Genomic DNA, 20,037 nt, shown 5'->3' on the forward strand with positions numbered 1-20,037 from the left:
GGTTCTTCCCTCAGACACCAGTTTCTCAGAATTCCACAGGTGGGAATTAGCACTACAACATGTCCTTGCTTCTCACCACTCACCTGCCCTTAATTTATGTTAATTTTTTCCCTCTCAGCATTTCTTCGCAGTAACTACCATTTTCCACTCCATATTCTGCTCCATATAGGGAGCGAAAGGCTATTTACAATTTGTACAGAAAGCAGATGGCAGTTATAAGAGTCGAGGGACATGAAAGGGAAGCAGTGGTTGGGAAGGGAGTGAGACATGGTTGTAGCCTCTCCCCGATGCTATTCAAGCTGTATATTGGGCAAGCAGTAAAGGAAACAAAAGAAAAGTTCGGAGTAGGTATTAAAATCCATGGGGAAGAAATAAAAACTTTGAGGTTCGCTGATGACATTGTAATTCTGTCAGAGACAGCAAAGGACTTGGAAGAGCAGTTGAACGGAATGGACAGTGTCTTGAAAGGATGGTATAAGATGAACATCAACAAAAGCAAAACGAGGATAAGGGAATGTAGTTGAATTAAATCGGATGATGCTGAGGGTATTAGATTAGGAAATGAGACACTTAAAGTAGTAAAGGAGTTTTGCTATTTGGGGAGCAAAATAACTGATGATGGTCGAAGTAGGAAGTCGTTTCTGAAAGTATTTGTATGGAGTGTAGCCATGTATGGAAGTGAAATGTGGACGATAAATAGTTTAGACAAGAAGAGAATAGAAGCTTTCGAAATATGGTGCTACAGAAGAATGCTGAAGATTAGACGGGTAGATCACATAACTAATGAGGAGGTATTGAATAGAATTGGGGAGAAGAGGAGTTTGTGGCACAACTTGACTAGAAGAAGGGATCGGTTGGTAGGACATGTTCTGAGGCATCAAGGGATCACCAATTTAGTACTGGAGGGCAGCATGGAAGGTAAAAATTGTAGAGGGAGACCAAGAGATGAGTACACTAAGCAGATTCAGAAGGATGTGGGCTGCAGTAAGTACTGGGAGATGAAGAAGCTTGCACAGGATAGAGTAGCATGGAGGGCTGCATCAAACCAGTCTCAGGACTGAAGACCACAACAACAACAATTAGTTTTCTGCATCTTTCATTTTCTGACCTGTCTATTTTTCACCATTCACCCTCCCACCTCTGTTACATACAATGCACTTAGCTTTTCCCTCTTATTAACTTGTGCATGATGTTTTAGTAGTAATCTCTATCTTGCATATTACCCTATCATCCATCTTTAAGCTCATGTTTTCAAATCTCGTCTGGTGCAGCCCCCAACAATCAGTCTTTCCTGCTTATCTCATCCTCTAAGTCTCCCCTGACTCAGGATTCTGTGTGACTTTTATGAACTGTACCCCTTTTCCTATACCTCCCCAGTCCTTTTCCTTCACCCCTCTTTGTTCCCTATCAACTCTCGTGCAGAAGAAAAAGCCACTGGCTTCGAAAGCTTGTGAAAACTAAACCCTTATGTGTGTGTGCATTCCTCTGCCACTGCTTGGTGAGTACATTTTTTATCTATCCATTTACATTACATGAATATAATAGAAAGAAACATTCTACATGTGAAAAATATATTAAAAAAAGATGCTGTGACTTACCAAACGGGAAAGCGCTGGTGGATAGACACAATAAAAAACACACAAACACACACACATGGGTTGAAGGTGTTGATCTACATAGGCAGAGATACGTTCTGTGGGGGCTTGGTAACCAGCTACAATGGGGCGGCCGGGATGTTTGGGTTTGTGAATTTTAGTAAGTAGGTAGAAGGTAGGGGTGCAGGGTGTCGGTGGGGTCAGGAGGTTGATGGAGTCAGGTGAGAGGTTTTGTAAGGGGCCTAAGGTTCTGAGGATTCTTGACATCAGCAATGGGATTACCTTGGCAAACTTTGTATGTAGTGTTGTCTGAAAGCTGACACAGTCCCTCAGCCACATACTCCCGATGATCAAGTACCATGGTCGTGGAACCCTTGTCAGCTGGAAGAATAACGATGGATCAGTCAGCTTTCAGATCACGGATAGCCTGGCCTTCAGCTGTGGTGATGTTGGGAGTAGGATTATGGTTTTTCAAAAAAGATTGAGAGGCAAGGCTGGAAGTGAGAAATTCCTGGAAGGTTTGGAGAGGGTGATTTTGAGGAAGAGGAGGTGGGTCCCGCTGTGGTGGAGGATGGAACTGTTCCAGGCAGAGTTCAATTTGGATAGTGTCTTGGGGAGTTGGAGCATTGGGAGTAGGATTAGGATTATTTTTCTTCGTGGCAAAGTGATATTTCCAGCAGAGACTACGAGTGTAGGCCAGTAAATCTTTGATGAGGGCTGTTTGGTTGAATCTGGGAATGGGGCTGAAGGTGAGGCCTTTGGATAGGACAGAGGTTTCAGATTGGGGGAGAGGTAATTTATTCACTCAGGCATGTCTGACATTTGGCATTACCGCCAAAGGCCTCACACTTAAAGTTCTCTAAATTCTAGTCAACACAATCTGGAACCACAACACCCCAATTCGGGTAGATAACCTTTCCTCCAAACCTCTCTCTCAATCTGAAACCTCTGTCCTATACACAAATATCCCGCACGTCCAGGACCTCGCTACGATGGAGCACTTCCTTTCACGCCAATCACCTGCCACCCTACCTAAAACCTCTTTCCTCATTACCTTAGCCAGCTTCATCCTAACTCACAACTTCTACGCTTTTGAAGGTCAGGCATACCAACAATTAAAGGGAACAGCCATGGGTACCAGGGTGGCCCCCTCGTAAGCCAACCTATTTATGGGTCACTTAGAGGAAGCCTTCTTGGTTACCCACGCCTGCCAACCCAAAGTTTGGTACAGTTTTATTGATGACATCTTCATGATCTGGACTCACAGTGAAGAAGAACTCCAGAATTTCCTCTCCAACCTCAACTCCTTTGGTTCCATCAGATTCACCTGGTCCTACTCCAAATCCCGTGTCACTTTCCTCAATGTTGACCTCCATCTGTCCAATGGCCAGCTTCACACATCCGTCCACATCAAACCCAACGAGTAAGATGGCGCAGTTGTTAGCACACTGGACTCGCTTTCAGGAAGACGACGGTTCAATCCTGCGTCCGGCCATCCTGATTTAGGTTTTCCGCGATTTCCCTAGATCACTTCAGGCAAATGCCGGGATGGTGTCTTTGAAAGGGCATGGCCGATTTCCTTCCCCATCCTTCCCTAACCCAAGCTTGTGCTCCATCTCTAATGACCTCGTTGTCGACGGGACGTTAAACACTAATCTCCTCCTCCTCCTCACATCAAACCAACCAACAAGCAACAGTACCTCTATTATGACAGCTGCCATCCATTCCATATCAAACGGTCCCGTCCCTACAGCTTAGTTCTTCGTGGCAAACGAATCTGCTCCATTCCCGAATCGCTGAACCATTACACCAACAACCTGAAAACAGCTTTCGCATCCCGCAACTACCCTCCCGACCTGGTACAGAAGCAAATAGCTAGAGCCACTTCCTCATCCCCTCAAACCCAGAACCTCTCACAGAAGAACCCCAAAAGTGCCCCACTTGTGACAGGATACTTCCCGGGACTGGATCAGACTCTGAATGTGCTCTCCAGCAGGGATACAACTTCCTCAAATCCTGGCCTGAAAAGAGATCTATCCTTCATGAAATCCTCCCCACTCCACCAACAGTGTCTTTCCGCTGTTCACCTAACCTTTGTAACCTCTTGGCTCATCCCTATTAAATCCCTAAAACACCATCCCTACCCTCTGGCTCCTACCCTTGTAACCGCCCCCGGTGTAAAACCTGTCCCATGCACCCTCCCACCACCACCTATTCCAGTCCTGTAACCCGGAAGGTGTACACGATCAAAGGCAGAGCCACGTGTGAAAGCACCCACGTGATTTACCAACTGACCTGCCTACACTGTGAAGCCTTCTATGTGGGAATGACCAGCAACAAACTGTCCATTCGCATGAATGGACACAGGCAGACAGTGTTTGTTGGTAATGAGGATCTCCCTGTGGCTAAAAATGCCTTGGTGCATGGCCAGCACATCTTGGCACAGTGTTACACCGTCCGGGTTATCTGGATACTTCCCACTGACACCAACCTATCAGAACTCCGGAGATGGGAACTTGCCCATCAATATATCCTCTCTTCCCGTTACCCACTTGGCCTCAACCTCCGCTAATTTCAAGTTGCCACCCCTTGTACATCACTTGTCACTCAACAACATCTTTGCTCTGTACTTCCACCTTGACTGACATCTCTGCCCAAACTCTTTGCCTTTACATTTGTCTGCTTGTGTCTGTATATGTGCGGATGGATATGTGTGTGTGTGTGTGTGTGTGCGCGTGAGTGTATAGCTGTCCCTTTTTCCCCCTAAGGTAAGTCTTTCTGCTCCTGGGATTGGAATGACTCCTTACCCTCTCCCTTATAACCCACATCCTTTCGTCTTTCCCTCTGTGTCCCTCTTTCCTGATGAAGCAACCGCGGGTTACGAAAGCTTGATATTTGTGTGTTTTTTATTGTGTCTGTCTACCAGCACTTTCCCGTTTGGTAAGTCACAGCATCTTTTTTTAATACATTTACATTATATTGTCAATAATTGATCATGTTTGGTGTTATAGCCGGCCGGAGTGGCCGAGCGGTTAAAGGCGCTACAGTCTGGAACCGCACGACCGCTACGGTCGCAGGTTCGAATCCTGCCTCGGGCATGGATTTGTGTGATGTCCTTAGGTTAGTTAGGTTTAAGTAGTTCTAAGTTCTAGGGGACTTATGACCACAGCAGTTGAGTCCCATAGTGCTCAGAGCCATTTGAACCATTTGGTGTTATATATTTCTTTGTTTAGTATTTTGTAACCCTCTTCATTGTCAAATTTATTACTATTGTTACTGAGCATTACTTTAGTTGTATGTCTAAATTATATGGGTAGATCACGTAACTAATGAGGGGGTACTGAATAGAAATGGGGAGAAGAGGAATTTGTGGCACAACTTGACTAGAAGAAGGGATCGATTAGTAGGACAAGTTCTGCAGCATCAAGGGATCACCAATTTAGTGATGGAGGGAAGCATGGAGGATAAAAATCGTAGAAGGAGATCAAGAGATGAATACACTAAGCAGATTCAGAAGGATGTAGGTTGCAGTTGTTATTCGGAGATGAAGAAGCGTGCACAGGAAGGAGTAGCATTGAGAGCTGCATCAAACCAGTCTCTGGACTGAAGACCACAACATGTATAAATGCTTCTGAATGTTAAAGAACATTTTTCAACATAACTTTATCTTCTGACTTTTCCCTCGTGAGATAACATTAAAGGAATTTCATGAAACTGTCTTTAAAGGCAAGTAACTGTACTTTCTTCTAAAAGGATTTATCAGAAATTCCACAAACATCTGTTGGCATCTATTCACATGGATTGGTTGCTCTTTCGCTATGCTTTTCCGTAAATAAGGGTGTCACATATTTCATTTTTCGAAAGAGCTTGCACACTTAATTAATTTTGCAGTTATCTTGTTTCTTGTGATACAGATGTAGTAATGAGGGAGTATCACTGACATTTATGTCAATGGTTCCATTCGATGGAATTGGTTCAAGGTTTGCTTTCTACAGTGTTCCACATGTTCCATGTAGTGTTATTTCATTATTGATTCTAAGCTACTACACTTTTACTGATTACTTGAAATAACTATTGTAATTCCTATCTACATTTCTACATTCTAGTGGAACATGCCAAATGTCCACTGATCTTATTTCTTTGCCAGTTATTGATGACAGTATTCAAATAAAGCATTTTCTAATGCCATTAAGGGTTCCTGTTTTGTGTTCCTGGCAAAGTTTCTGTCAAGCATACGTAGTTGAACAGATAACAACAACAGAAATTCTTGGATGGAATAATAAATAAAATAAAGGAAAGGCAACCACTCGCCTATAGCTGACTAATGTGTAGTTCATAGAAACACTCAACAGAATACAATACATCTTTACACTAGTGTTTGAGTTGTTGCTCAAGCAAAAGTACATACATTCACATGCACATGCATGCATACAACCACACAGACACAGATATGCTAGCACCTGTACGGGCGAGTGTTGGGTGTCTGTGTAGTTGTGTGTGAGTGTGTGGACTTTTGCTAGAGAAAGAGTAAGAGCTTGAAGGCTTGCGTAAAAGCTATATTCTGTTCATTGTTTCTGTGTTTCACACAGCAGTCGGCTATAGTTCAATAGTTAATTCATGAAATGTATTACTGTCATTTTTAGTTAATAACCCCATCTAGACTGTAAAGTTTCAAATATGCTTTTCAAAAGATGTTACACTTTGCTAATTAGTATAAGCTGTGGGAAATAATTTTCATTCCTGCTTTTTTTCCCCTCTCTCTCTTGATTTTGTGGCTACCCATCACAACTTCTTCTCTTGTGCCAACCTCTTCATTTCAAAGTAGCACTTAACCCAGCAGCCTCAATTATTTGTTGAATATATTTCCAACTTTGTCTTCCCGTACAGTTTTTTATGGCTCTGTCTACTACCATGGAAAGTATTTCCTGATGTCTTAACACATGTCCTATCATCTTGTCCCTTCTTTATGTCATTGTTCTCCGTATGTTCCTTTCCTCACAGATTCTGCAGAGAATCTCCTCTTTTCTTATGTCTACCTAATTTACAACATAGCACCACATCTCTAATGCTTCAATTCTCTTCTTTTCCAGTTTTCCCACAGTTCATGATTCACTTTCGTACAACAGTCTGAGAAATTATGACTGATGTTTGATACTGGTAGGCTTATTTTGTCCAGGAATGCCCTTTTTGCCTGTGTTAGTCAGCTTTTTATGTCCTCACTTAGTCCATCATATTTTGTTTTGCTTCCAAGGCAGCAGAATTCTCGACTTCATCTACTTCATGGCCACCAATTTTGAATTTAAATTTATCACTAACCACATTTCTGATACTCATCATTACTTTTATCTTTCTTTAGTTTATCCTCAGTCAGTATTTAATTCAACAGGTTCTGTAATTCTGCTCCACTTTTGCTGAGGATAGCTGTGTCATCAACAAATCTTATCATTATTATCCTTTCACCATGAATTTTAATCCCACTCCTGAACCTTTCCTTTCTTTCTGTCATTGCTTCTTTGATGTATATTTTGAACAGTAAGGATGAAAGACTGCCCTGTCTTATACCTTTTTTAATGTGAGCAGTTTGTTCATGATCTTTAATTCTTATTGCTGCTATTTGGTTCATGTGTATATTACGTATTACCTCTCTTTTCCTTTAGCGTACATGTGTTTTCCTGAGAATTATGAACATTTTGCACTATTTTACGTTGTCAGACGGGTTTCTAGGTTGACAAGTCCTATGAAAATGTCTTATTTGCCAAAGATTTGATTCCATTATCAATTAAAATGTCAAAACTGCTTTTCTAGTGCTTTTACCTTTTTACTGGCAAACTGACTGTCACATAACAGATCATCAACTTTCTTTTTCATTTTTGTATGTATCACACTTATCAGCAAATTTGATGCCTGAATTGTTAAGCTGATTGTAAGATAGTTTTCGCTCTTATTTGTCCTTGCTATCTTTGGGATTGTGGGGATGATATTTTTGCAAAAGTCTGGTTGTGTATCACCAGTCCCACAGATATTGCAAACCAACTTTAATAGTGAAGGAATGTTATCTGTGTCTTTTACATCATTTGATCTCCCGTCTCCCTTTTTCTATCACATTATTGGACAGTTCCTTCCCCTTGTAGAGGCCTTTAGTGTACTCTTTCCACCTATCCACTCTTTCCTCTGCATTTGTCAGTGAATTTCCTCTTGCACTCTTAATCTTGACTCCTTTGCTTGTAATTTCACTGAGGGCTGATTTGACTTTTCTATATGCTGAGTTTGCCCTCCCAAAGACCCTTTTTATTTATTTTTTCAACGTTTATGCTGCAACCATTTCAATTTAGCTTTTCTGCACTTACTGTTTATTTAACTCTTGAGTGACTGGTAGTTACATATTCCTGTCTTTGTCTGAGAATTTTTGTACTTCCTTCCATTGATCAATTGAAGCATGGGTGCCCATACCCAGGTGCCTGGGGACCACACCACCCTTCTTCCACTTCCCACCAGCTCTCAGCGAAAGGAAGTAACGTAGTGTAATCAGGTGGTTGATTTAAAGTCGGTATTACGCAGGTTTTTAACAGGGTTGGAACTGGAACTTTTTTATGACTACTTGCAAGTCACAATATGTCTTCCAAAATGTTAATAGTACTCCGTACCCCCAGGTCTAGACACCCCTCCAAAGTCAATGAGTGCTTTCGAATTGAAGTATTTCTTCTGTTACCCAGGTTTCTTTGCAGTTACGTTCCTTGTTTCTATATCTGTCTGTCCAACTTCTGTAATTGCCCATTTCAGGGTGGGGCCCCCGACAGTGGTGGCAACTTTTTGAAACCATTTTTACCATGATGTAGGCTAACATCCCAGGCATCATGCCCTGCTGCCATTCACCCTGGTGGCCTCTGGAAAAAAAAAAAAAAAAAAAAAAAAAATTAAAAAAAAAAAAAAAAAAAAAAAAAAATTGTGCGATGGTCTAACATTTTCAAAAAGGAATGTTACGTGGACTGTTTGCATAATGCAATGGTTGAAGTACAGACCTCGCATGCAAAAGGCTGTGGGTTGAAATTGGCCAGCTGCTCTGAAATTTTTTATTTTAAAATTTTTATTGAAATGACTTTGATCGTGATTTTTATTCGGTTAACTGCTTTAAATCTAATATTTTTTATCATGTCATTTTAATCTTTATATTAACTTTTCATTTGCTCTCATTATTCTTCCTATAAATCTTTTCCCACTTGGATTCTTTGTTCATGCGATTTTAATTGTCTTTATGTATTAACTTTAATTTAATTTCTTCCATTTTTATCATCCTATATTTTCATCCATGATATTGCATTCATTAGTTCTGTTCCTCATTTTGCTTGAATTATGTTTCACCTATAATTCCTTCTTTTGTTTAAATCTTCTCCTGCAGGATTGTGTCCATAGTGCAGTTACAATTTATGTTTTAAATGGTTGTATGATGATTAACATCCAAACAATGTACGTCTTGTAATGAAAAATACAGTCTTGACACCATTGCACAGTCAGTATAATGAAATTTCATCTTTTGCTTTTCAACATTTCCAGGTATTTGAACATAATGATAACAACAATTTTAGGAAAGGGATAGACTTGCTGAGTTGCAGACAGGCGCAACAAAAAGCCTGTTACCATTATAGCTTTTGGCCAATGTCTTCTTCAGCAAAGAAAACACACACACACACATTCACACAATAAGTGCACGTCATGCACACATGACCACTACCACTGGGAGCTCTGACCAGAATGCGATAATGTTAGATAAACAAATAAATTCACCTTCACAAAGATTCTAAGTGTAAAAAGAATGATATGGAGAAAAAGAGAGCAGTTGAAAAAATTAATGCTGTGATTAAAGTGATGTGGCAAAGAAATACAAATAGAAAAAAATCACGTTTCAACCAATTACAAGAATAAAACTAAAAATCTAAGTCATTTCAATAAGGGTTTAAAAATGACCTTGAATTCACACCTTTTGCATGTGAGAATCATACTGTAACCATTAGGCTACATGACCAGTTTGTGTGACATTATTATTTTAAAGCCTAGAGCATGACATGATATTCAGGAACATATATCATTGTACCGGGTGATCAAGAAGTCAGTATAAATTTGAAAACTTAATAAACCACGGAATAATGTAGATAGAGAGGTAAAAATTGACACACATGCTTGGAATGACATGGGGTTTTATTAGAACAAAAAAAAAAAAAAAAAAAAAAAAAAAAAAAAAAAAAAAAAAAAAAAAAAAAAAAAAAAATCTCTTGCACGCGTCGTTTGGTGATGATCTTGTGCTCAGCCGCCACTTTCATCATCATGCTTGGCCTCCCAAGGTCCCCAGACCTCAGTCTGTGCGATTATTGGCTTTGGGGTTACCTGAAGTCGCAAGTGTATCGTGATCGACCGACATCTCTAGGGATGCTGAAAGACAACATCCGACGCCAATGCCTCACCATAACTCCGGACGTGCTTTACAGTGCTGTTCACAACATTATTCCTTGACTACAGCTATTGTTGAGGAATGATGGTGGACATATTGAGCAGTTCCTGTAAAGAACATCATCTTTGCTTTGTCTTACTTTGTTATGCTAATTTCAGACATTTTTTGAATGTTTGTATTTTTTTGGTTCTAATAAAACCCCATATCATTCCAAACATGTGTGTCAATTTGTACCTCTCTATCTACATTATTCCGCGATTTATTCAGTTTTCAAATTTATACTGACATTTTGATCACCCGGTATATATGGTTTCAAAAAGTCAACCCACACCTGGGGACTTTTCCGTGAGACACATGTCCATTCATCTTCAATTGAACTACTGTGGTTTTCAGTAGTGTAGTATCTACAGCCTTAAAGAGCTTTAAACACACATCACCATTACTCTGTACCTCGGTATCCCACTTATTTCCATAGTGATTGAAACCATTACTTTCTTTCCATTTCACGTCACTGACCTCCATTATATCTAAGCTGAGGATTTGCATTTCCTTTTTCATATTTTCCCACTTCCCTACCACATCCTGACTTCTGATATTCCACATATGAGTCATAGGATGTTACCCTTTTGTTGTTGTTTAGCCTTTTTCTCATTGTCACCTTTCCCTTGGCAGTTCCCTTCCAGAGATCCAAACCAGGGAGTAATTTGGAATCTTTTGTCAATAGAAGGATAGTCATGCCTCTTTTTTTCCCCTGGTTACAGGCCACACATATCTGCATCCACATGTCACTGATCATCGCTGATTTGCTTTTTCTTGGGATCAGTTTCCATCCTCAGGGGAAAGGCGGTGCTCCCAGACCTCTGTCCATTCCTGTGCCATCTTTAACAAGGCAATTTGTGGATTGAGGGTGACACCGTACACTGGAAGTCTTTGGCCACCATTGCTGATGATTTTTGTTCAACATATAAGCAGTATTGAGAATCAAACCCAAACCCCCGGTCATTTTGATTACTAGCCAAAGAAGCTATATCAACATGACATCTTAATTCCTGGATAGAAGGCCATTATTTAACTCATTCCACAAACTTTTCAGTCTTGTTATATAAGTTGTATCAGTGAAAATCTTAAACAACTAGTCTCTTTAACTGGATTCAAACTCTCTGCTTTAAATTCTGCATCACTAACTGTTGCCTTACCATTATTTTGTTGTAAACAGCATCAGTAATAACATTTGTTATCATGGACTTCATGAAGTTGTTAGCCTTATGCTAAAAAGCAGACTTGTCATTTTGCTGCCTGGTTTCTTCTTCCATAAGCCCTTCAACCATGTTGGTTTTAATAACCTTCTGTCTACGAACCAACAAGTTGACTATTTTTCTTATACATATTAGCCATTCTGCTTCTCTTGTTAAAGGTTTTATGTTCTTAAACATCCTTCTCTTGCTCCTATTCACTGCTCCTTAAATTTTACATCACTTTATCCATAATTTGTTCAAGTTTCTTAAACTCTTATGTCTCAAAAAAGTAAATAGCACTGACTGCGATGTTCTTACTGATTAGAATGTAGCACTTGTAAAGAGTTTGTTTTCTCATTTTCCAAATCAAGGAATAACTTTTAAGTAGAAACCATTTTCTAGCTGTAACAAAAGAGCAGGATTTGTGTACATAGCTACATACATATGCTCATGCTTTTAAAAATATCATTCACATTTCAGGGTACTGCAATGGCGGATTATTTGTCAAGGTTGCAACCATTGCAGCCTTTAGCAATGCCATTTCAGCACTTCCTGAGTTACCAAACTGATGAAGTCATGGAAAATGGGACATCACCCAGTGCTGTTAATAATGGAAACAGTAAGCGGTCTAGAGGGCGCCTAGGAGAAGTACGGCTTATCACAGCTGCAGATGGATCGACACTCTTCTCTTGCCCAGAATGCCAGACTGTCCTCCCTGATCGGAACCAACTTGATGTTCATATGCAGGTAAAGTAATGGATATTAAGAATTCCATTATGCTCGTGTGATTTCTTGCTCCTTCATGAGGCAAGAATGTAAGTTTTATATGTAAATGCCCATGTTTCTATTAGTTAAGAATGTTATAAAGTTGGAAACCATAATCAGTAGGGCTTATGTTCAAAACTGAAGTTAGTAGACGTATAAGTTCTGATTTAATTCTCACTCTAATCATCGTTGAAAAATTTTACTCATATATCAGGAACAAAAACTGTGGAATAATGTTGATATTTTGATTTACATCTTCGAAGTTCACCACTTAGAGATCTGGGTTATTCACAGTTTGTGTGGTACAGAATCTGGGCCCTTTTAGTACATATTTCTCATTCTGATATCTGAAAAAATCTAAATGGACTTTTAACAAAGAAATGATCATCTTTATATTTTTGCAATTAGTACTCATAAACATTACTTTAACAAATTACAACTTCCATGTTAAAAAGTTGTACAGTGATGTTATTTATTAAATTTCATTTTTGTATGAGGTTGTCTCAAATAAAACTTCTGGTTTTGACAACCATAGCTTTTTAAACTTTTCTTATGGTTCGCAGCTTTCACATCTTAATTTCATTACAAAACTAAGACTGATTGATGTGCAAGAAAGTAATTATTGGAATGAGAATATCATGATCATCACTTTGTTAAATGTTTCTTTGTAGAAAATATAGTGGCATATTTCCACTATTGCTACTTGCATAAGCATCCACCTGTGTAATGAAGATAAAAGTAGTCCTGCATTCTCAATACCCTTCAGAATAGCATGCATTGTCTCCAACAATGAATGGGACGTAGTTGCTTGTGTACACATTCAGTTTGTCATTATGTCTTAAGAGTCATTCTAAGCTTACACCACGTACGCATTGTCACTTTATGATAAGGAAGATTGCCAGCATGGGAACTTTCCCTCTGAAATGTTGTACACCTCAGCGACGTCTTTTGAACATTTGGCTGCTGTTATGAGATTTTTTGAAAACCTACCTTGTAGTTGTTGCCTGTGGTCAACAACTCCAACCAGTGTCTGCATTTCATTTGTGAAGGTAACAAAGGGACTACTGTTGACAAAGACAGTGTGCATCTCTCTTTACATAATCAATTTGACACCTAGACATCAATTACAAACAACAGTACAAATCCTCTAGCACAATTGTGTGCAAAGCAGTTTGGCAAGGAACCCCTGAAATGGATCCTTGATTAATGGTGTCCGGTCCTCTTCACCAGTGAGTGCAGGATTTGTCTGAAACCTGATGATCATCATAGAAGAATATGGAGACAGTCACGTACCAGTGCATGTCTCTGTCATGTAGTTTCACATGTTTAACTTAAAGGTTGGTCAGGAATTTTTTGGGCTGGATGTTCATTGCTTCTTATTGCTATTGCGGGTAATTTGAGGGCTATGCAGTTTCATGACAGAATCCTCTATCCCAATACTCAGCTTTAAAGGCAATAGAAGGTGGACTGGTTGCAGCAACACTGCTCATTCGTTCAACCACACACACTTTGGAGTTCAATACCTCCACAAGGAAGAGCATAAGTGAAGTAGAGAAACAAATCATCACTTACTTGAACAAATGAAACAGCTTTTATAAATCACTATTCCATACAACAGTAACTGCAGTTAGTATTGACAATAGACCTTTATCAGTAAAGCAGGAAAAAGCGTAGATGTTGGTTTGAACACTACAACACTTTCTTAGGTGAGAGTGAGATTTTTAGATCTTGGAGTATGTGATCACCACATGTACTCATCTATTTACCTATGTTGTCACACATTCTCATGACTGTTTTCAGTTCAAACCAGAATTTATGCTGTAGGGAAACTATCTTTATTCTGCAGGTAGTGTGGTAGTCACAGCTCAGAATACGTGCACTCAGGAATACTGTCAGAAATGTGTTAGCAGTATGTAAACCCCCCAGAATCTGTTCGTATATTTATTCTGTTAATAACAGGTAGCTCAATTTTTAGCAGCAATTGAATTTGTTTACATCAAATACCTAGGTGGCTGTTGAATTTTACTGTGTGCGTAAACTGACATATGTGCAGCTGCTGTGTATGTAGGGATCTATGCTTAACAACAGTTCTAGAATGATAAGTCACTCTATTTTAACACAGCTTCTTTATCATTGAAAAAAAAAATGTGGTCTCTAGTCCTCACATCACCCATTTTGTCTAGCTGCAATGGAAATATTCGCTGTATAATTTACATTCAGATAGATTTAACTGTTCCTGTACTGCCTCAGTGTTATATCACTTATATCCAATTTCGTTGATGCTCATCTTTCCAGTATTCAAGTTTCCATGCAGCATCAATGACTGTCACTCAAGTATTATTCTGTTCTCCTCTTTTAGTACTTATAACTTTCGATGCTTGACTTATATATTCATAAAACTGCATCCACATGTACATAAATACATCCTATATTCACAATAATTTCAGTCAAACTAGTATTTCCCCAATGATACTAATTTTTTTCACCACACCTTGCTCCTCAACTTTGGCCACTCATAACCCACTGAACTGCCTCTCCAGTATCTCCCAAGTGCACACAGTCTAATAAGATACTCACTGACCATTGCCTCGAAACTGCCCATCTGGAGTCTTCTAGAAAGCCAAATATATAGTAGTCACCAGAGGTAGATCATTATTATCTGTTATTAGTACTGCCATCAATAATGATACCCTTTCACCCCAAACCTTCTTTTTTTCACAAAATTGTAAATTTTTGACAAAATAATAAAACTTAAATCCTCAGAAAATCCATCCCCTCAACCTAAAATTTCTGGCTAAACCCTCACTCATGGCTTTAAACTATCACAATCTTTTCAGCAACAGTGCACTCCAACTCTTTCATACACAGTATTTTATATGAATATTAAATAGTTTGGCTTGAATTACTTTTTTATAGAAGCAAACAATAAGCCATCAAAACACAATGCCAGTCAAATTTAAGCACGGTACTGATTTAAGTAAGTCTAGTTAGGTACTTTCTATACTCAAGCAAAAACAGGTTCATTCATCAAAAGGTTCACATGTAAATCACTAAGATGTTAAAATATGAAATGTCCATGAATGCAGGGGCAATTCTAGAAGTCGGTCAAGGTGGGGGCAAATGGGGGGAGAGGGGGGGAAGGGGGTTGGGGAATGGAATATCACTTAGTGAAAGGAGAGTTGGAGTCCTCCACCGACAAATTGGTAAAATTTGGTGTTGCTTTAAGTAGTTTGTGGTAACTGTTTTGGAGTTCAGGGTAAAAAATGTGTATTAATAAATAATAAGACGCCCATTTTAAGATAAATGATATTTATTAGGTTACACTGTAAGTTATTTGCCACTCTTATTCTTTTGTTAAAATGTGTTTGAAATACATTGCAACCTATATTACTACATAATTATAAAAAAAAGATTGAATCTGTTGGGGTAATATATTCGTTGATTTCTAAAGTCATTTTATCCAGTGTAATACGATACTCCAGTGAGGGGGGGGGGGGGGGAGGGGGGCTATAGCCCACAAAGCCACCGTGCCCCCCCCTCCCCCCTCTCCTTGCAATCGCCCCTGTATGAATGTTACAAAATCGTAGTTACATTCCACAAAATGTAGATATACCAACACTTGTATTAATATTGACAAGATACACAAGACACAAGTAGACAAATATGGCATTTAAAAATTTTAAATAAGTTCCCCCTTAAGTGAAAATCCTTTTTCAGAACCTTTGAATTAGCAATTTGAATAATAATGAAAACTATCCCTCTAAGAACCCCTTTTTCGAATCAGACATGAAGTAAACTATGCTAATTCGGTAGAACCTCAGCATTTATATACAGGGTGATTATAATTAAACTTTTGCTACATGAACCGGTGTAGACAGAAAACTAATTACTCTATGAGTACTAAGCTTTGTAGGAATGGAAAATAAACAATTTTTTCAGCCTTCAGTTGCAAGGTAATTTTTACTCGTTTACCTAGGTTTCAATTCCAGTAATGGAATCTTCTTCAGTACCTATAAATTAAACCACATACGGACATATATTACTCACTGAAATGCATCATCAGTCTAATGATTGAATAATAAAGAAATCGTGATACTTACAAAAAATTAAATTATTTTGAGAGCCAAACACTGGCCATGTCACAGATTAAAAATTAATACAATAAAGACGCATAATCATAAGATTATGTCTGTCAAGATTAAAACCATTAAGGCGAACGTAGACAGAGCTACGCCGGCCAGGTTCTGAAGATGATTCCATTATTGGAATCGAAACCTAGGTAAACGAGTAAAAATTACCTTGCAACTGAAGGCTGAAAAAATTGTTTATTTTCTATACATATACGGTTGCTGACGCGCTGCATTATCTTAAAGATTTGTAAATTTGTAGGAATGATGTTCAGATTGTGCACTACAGGATTTGCGTTAGAGAGGTCTCTTTTCTGCACTGTGTTTGAAGAACTTGATTCAGAAGTTTGAATTAACTGGCGATTTGGAAACTGCTCCTGTGAAAGGCTGATGGCCAGTTGCACCACAAATTTTTGAAGACATTGTTGTTGCAGTGACTGAGAATGCTGTATACAATGTGTGATCTTCAAGCTGTGAACAAGCTGTGTCATGACAGCTGAACAATCTATTGTCCACTGTTCAAAAAGTGCTGCAAATGATTGTGAAATGGAATCTCTAGTGGGATTCCAGGCTGTCGTGGATGCAAGTTGTCACCACATTGAGCAATGTTTGTAACCTGGAATGTAAACATGGTGTGCATTTAACAAATGTACACTCTCATTGGGAATTAAAATGTGTTTCTTTCAATGGTTTGTTTATTATTTCTTTTCAGCATGTCCTTACAAATACTTCCACAAAATTTCATTGCCATACAGTCACTCATTTTTCATGGTGGCCCTCTCAAATAGCAAAAATTTAATTATAACCACCCTGTACGAAACAAAATGTATGAAATTTATTCTTTATAGTAACCATTTATTTTGTTGGCTAGTCTCTAAACTGTTTGATGATGAAGTAATAATCCAAAACAGGACATCATAATTGCAAGAGAGAAAAATTTATTCGATACAGCAATTTTTTCAGTGTTTGCTGAAAGGAAACACACGTCTGCATATAAGTGACTCTATGAACTCTCACTTAATACAGTATTTTGTCTTTTAGTCTCTTAAGTAGCTTTTAAAAGCACAGCACAAACACTTTTGCTAACTGTTGCATCAAACCTGAGTATCTCTCCTGCAAATGCTCGGCTGTTGTCTCACCAGCTGGCTCCCTCAGTGCAATGACATTGTTTCCCACTGGTCATTGGTCTCGTACACTTCGCTGCATGTGCACCATAGCCATTGCAGCTCTGGTCAACTACTCTCATAAATGAAGTCATTTGTCGCCATACATGCAACAATTGGGTCTGGCCTCAGCGTTGATTCTCACCATACAGCTCACTCAGGGGAAAGTTAGTCAGACAAAAGTGTTACACCCATTATTGTTATCAGCCACTATTAGGCGTCCGCAGCTCGTGGTCGTGCGGTAGCGTTCTCGCTTCCCACGCTCAGGTTCCCGGGTTCGATTCCCGGCGGGGTCAGGGATTTTCTCTGCCTCGTGATGACTGGGTGTTGTGTGATGTCCTTAGGTTAGTTAGGTTTAAGTAGTTCTAAGTTCTAGGGGACTGATGACCATAGATGTTAAGTCCCATAGTGCTCAGAGCCACTATTAGGCATAAAGCTATTTTTTTGACACTTGGCCTAGGTATTGCTACTTAAAACTAAACACAATAATTTTAGAGTGTGATATCGTTGTGGTTAGCATTCATGCATTCATGAATCAGTTCACTACAAAACAAACATTAATCATTGTCACTGTTTTTGTCGCAGCTGCTGCACTGATCGTCCATTCTATTATACCTATACCTGCTGTTCCTTTTCTACAGCTTTCTTTAGTTGTGGTGTAGGGTATGGACAACAATAGAAAGAAGTTTTATGTGATCTGATCTTTATCCTATATGGTGGTCCTTTAATATTGCCCAGTGACATCGAAAAACAGATTTTCATACTTGAACAGCATATTACATAATTTATCTTTTACATCATCGCCTATTGATTTTGTTAACAATTTATTGTCTTATTTAACAAAACATCATCTGAATGATTTTGTACTCTGATCCCTTCATATATTTTGTCTTGTCAGTAATTTGCAGCTCATCTATCCTTACTTCACATATTGTGGCAAAGTTAGCATCTTTCATAGTACTCATCTTTCTATTAAACAGGATTGTCTCTTTAGTAGTTTCATTATTTATTTTCATGGCTTCACTACCAATATTCAAACTTACTACATGCTCTGACATCAAATTGGCGGCTCTAATACTCACAAAGCTGCAGATTCGCTTTCACATTAACATTATATGTAGACTCTCCAACTTCAGCTTCCAGTAATATTTTCTTCTTGAGAGGCTTACTTTGCCCTTCTGTAGCTCCCACAGTCTTGACTCCACCATCTGGTAAGTCAGGAATGTCTGTGTCTTTCTTCAAAGATTTATCATAGAAATTCTTTCAAACTGCTATCACTTGACTTCTATAATCCAAAGAATACAAGTTTCTTTTCCACACACATTTTCTTCAACAATATGAGTAATGGCTTCCTGCTTAACTGTTCTTTCTTCTTCATAAAGTAATTCTTCCTTTTCATCACTTAGACCTTCTGCTTTAATTGCAGTGTCTCATTTCTGTTGTTGTCTCCAGTCTCTGTTGAATAATTTGCTGTGTTGTAGCTGTTTGAAAACAATGACCCTTTTTGCAAAGTTCTGAACAGAGTCCTGTTGCAAACTACAGCTCATTTTCTGACACGTCATGTATTTCTTGTTTCTGTTGGTTTGGGGGCCTTCGTTCATCAAATAGTTCATGCTCCAAATTTGATAAGTTATTTTCTCCCCACTGGGAGGGGGGGGGGGGGGGGGGAAACACAACCATACTGACCGTCATTGAATCTTCTTCCTTGAAATAGTGGTTGATGATTCCATTGCAGTCTCTGTGTCTTCCTTTACATCAGTCTGTTGTTATCTCTATGCCAATTTCATTCTGGCTCACTATTATTGTTAACTTGCTGCAGTGAATCTCTAAAAGTTCTGTAGTTTTCTATGTTCATTCTATGTCTATCTGCAAATTTGCCTTCTGATCAGCTGTTTTGATAAAATTTTCTGCTACGTGCTATTGTATCTCAGAAAGAAGATGCCTTACAACCTAATTTATGACATCCTACTCTTCATGGGGTTTATCTAAGTGCCAGTTCTTACCTACTTCCTTTCCCAAGAATTCTGTTAGTGTTCCATCAGCTTCTTGTGACCTTATTTTATTGTACAACCCATCTATAATGAAAGCCTGTGTGCTTCAACCAGTACTTTGTGGAAAAGCTTGCTTCAAATTCAGCACACATCATTTTTCTTTTATCTTGTTGCATTCCCCTGTCATATGCATCTCCATTCAAGTGTTTAACAACATACGAGATATTCTCCGCTTTGGTGCATGCCGGTGGCAAGACACCTCTAAAAGTTGTAATGAATGTTGCAGGGTACATCTCCTTAGGTTTGAATCTGTTTAACAGCATGCTATGAGGGAAACACATCTACATTTGCCCACCACTGCTTATGTCACAGCTGCACACCCACGGCGGGCTGATACATGTATTTGTTTAAGGAGGTAACCTTCATACCCTTTCAGGTTGCATCTGAGTTGACTAGTCTGGCTCAGCGTGCTGCTTTTGCTGAAGGTCACACCTCAGCAGCTTTTCTCATCAGCTCAGTAATTTCGGTCACCAGCATCAAAAGCTTTCCTCATTTCATGACCACTTTCCTGCCCGTTCAAATCAAGAATTGGGATGTCCACCTCGGCAGCTGTGTGGTCAGCATGGAAAATTGCTAACCACAGAGGCCTAATTTAATTCCCAGATGGGTCTGAGACCTTTTTTTTTTTCCAGGGGCTTTATTAACTACACCTTCATAA

General features: G+C 39.0%; 1 protein-coding gene across 3 annotated transcripts in view; it reads left to right on the top strand.

Moving 5' to 3' along the window:
• The window catches only part of LOC124711118 (zinc finger protein with KRAB and SCAN domains 7-like), a 171,270-nt gene that overhangs the window by 53,019 nt on the left and 98,214 nt on the right, over positions 1-20,037 (top strand). For 2 of the 3 annotated variants that reach the window (XM_047240998.1, XM_047240997.1), the window contains exon 3: positions 11,754-12,020. In XM_047240998.1, the coding sequence (XP_047096954.1) occupies positions 11,754-12,020 (267 nt within the window). Of the gene's footprint in view, positions 1-11,753; positions 12,021-16,427; positions 16,774-20,037 lie in introns of those variants that run through there. The other variant, XM_047240999.1, reaches the window with a different exon arrangement.

This window comes from Schistocerca piceifrons, chromosome 8 (assembly GCF_021461385.2).
Source record: "Schistocerca piceifrons isolate TAMUIC-IGC-003096 chromosome 8, iqSchPice1.1, whole genome shotgun sequence".
NCBI lineage: Eukaryota > Metazoa > Arthropoda > Insecta > Orthoptera > Acrididae > Schistocerca > Schistocerca piceifrons.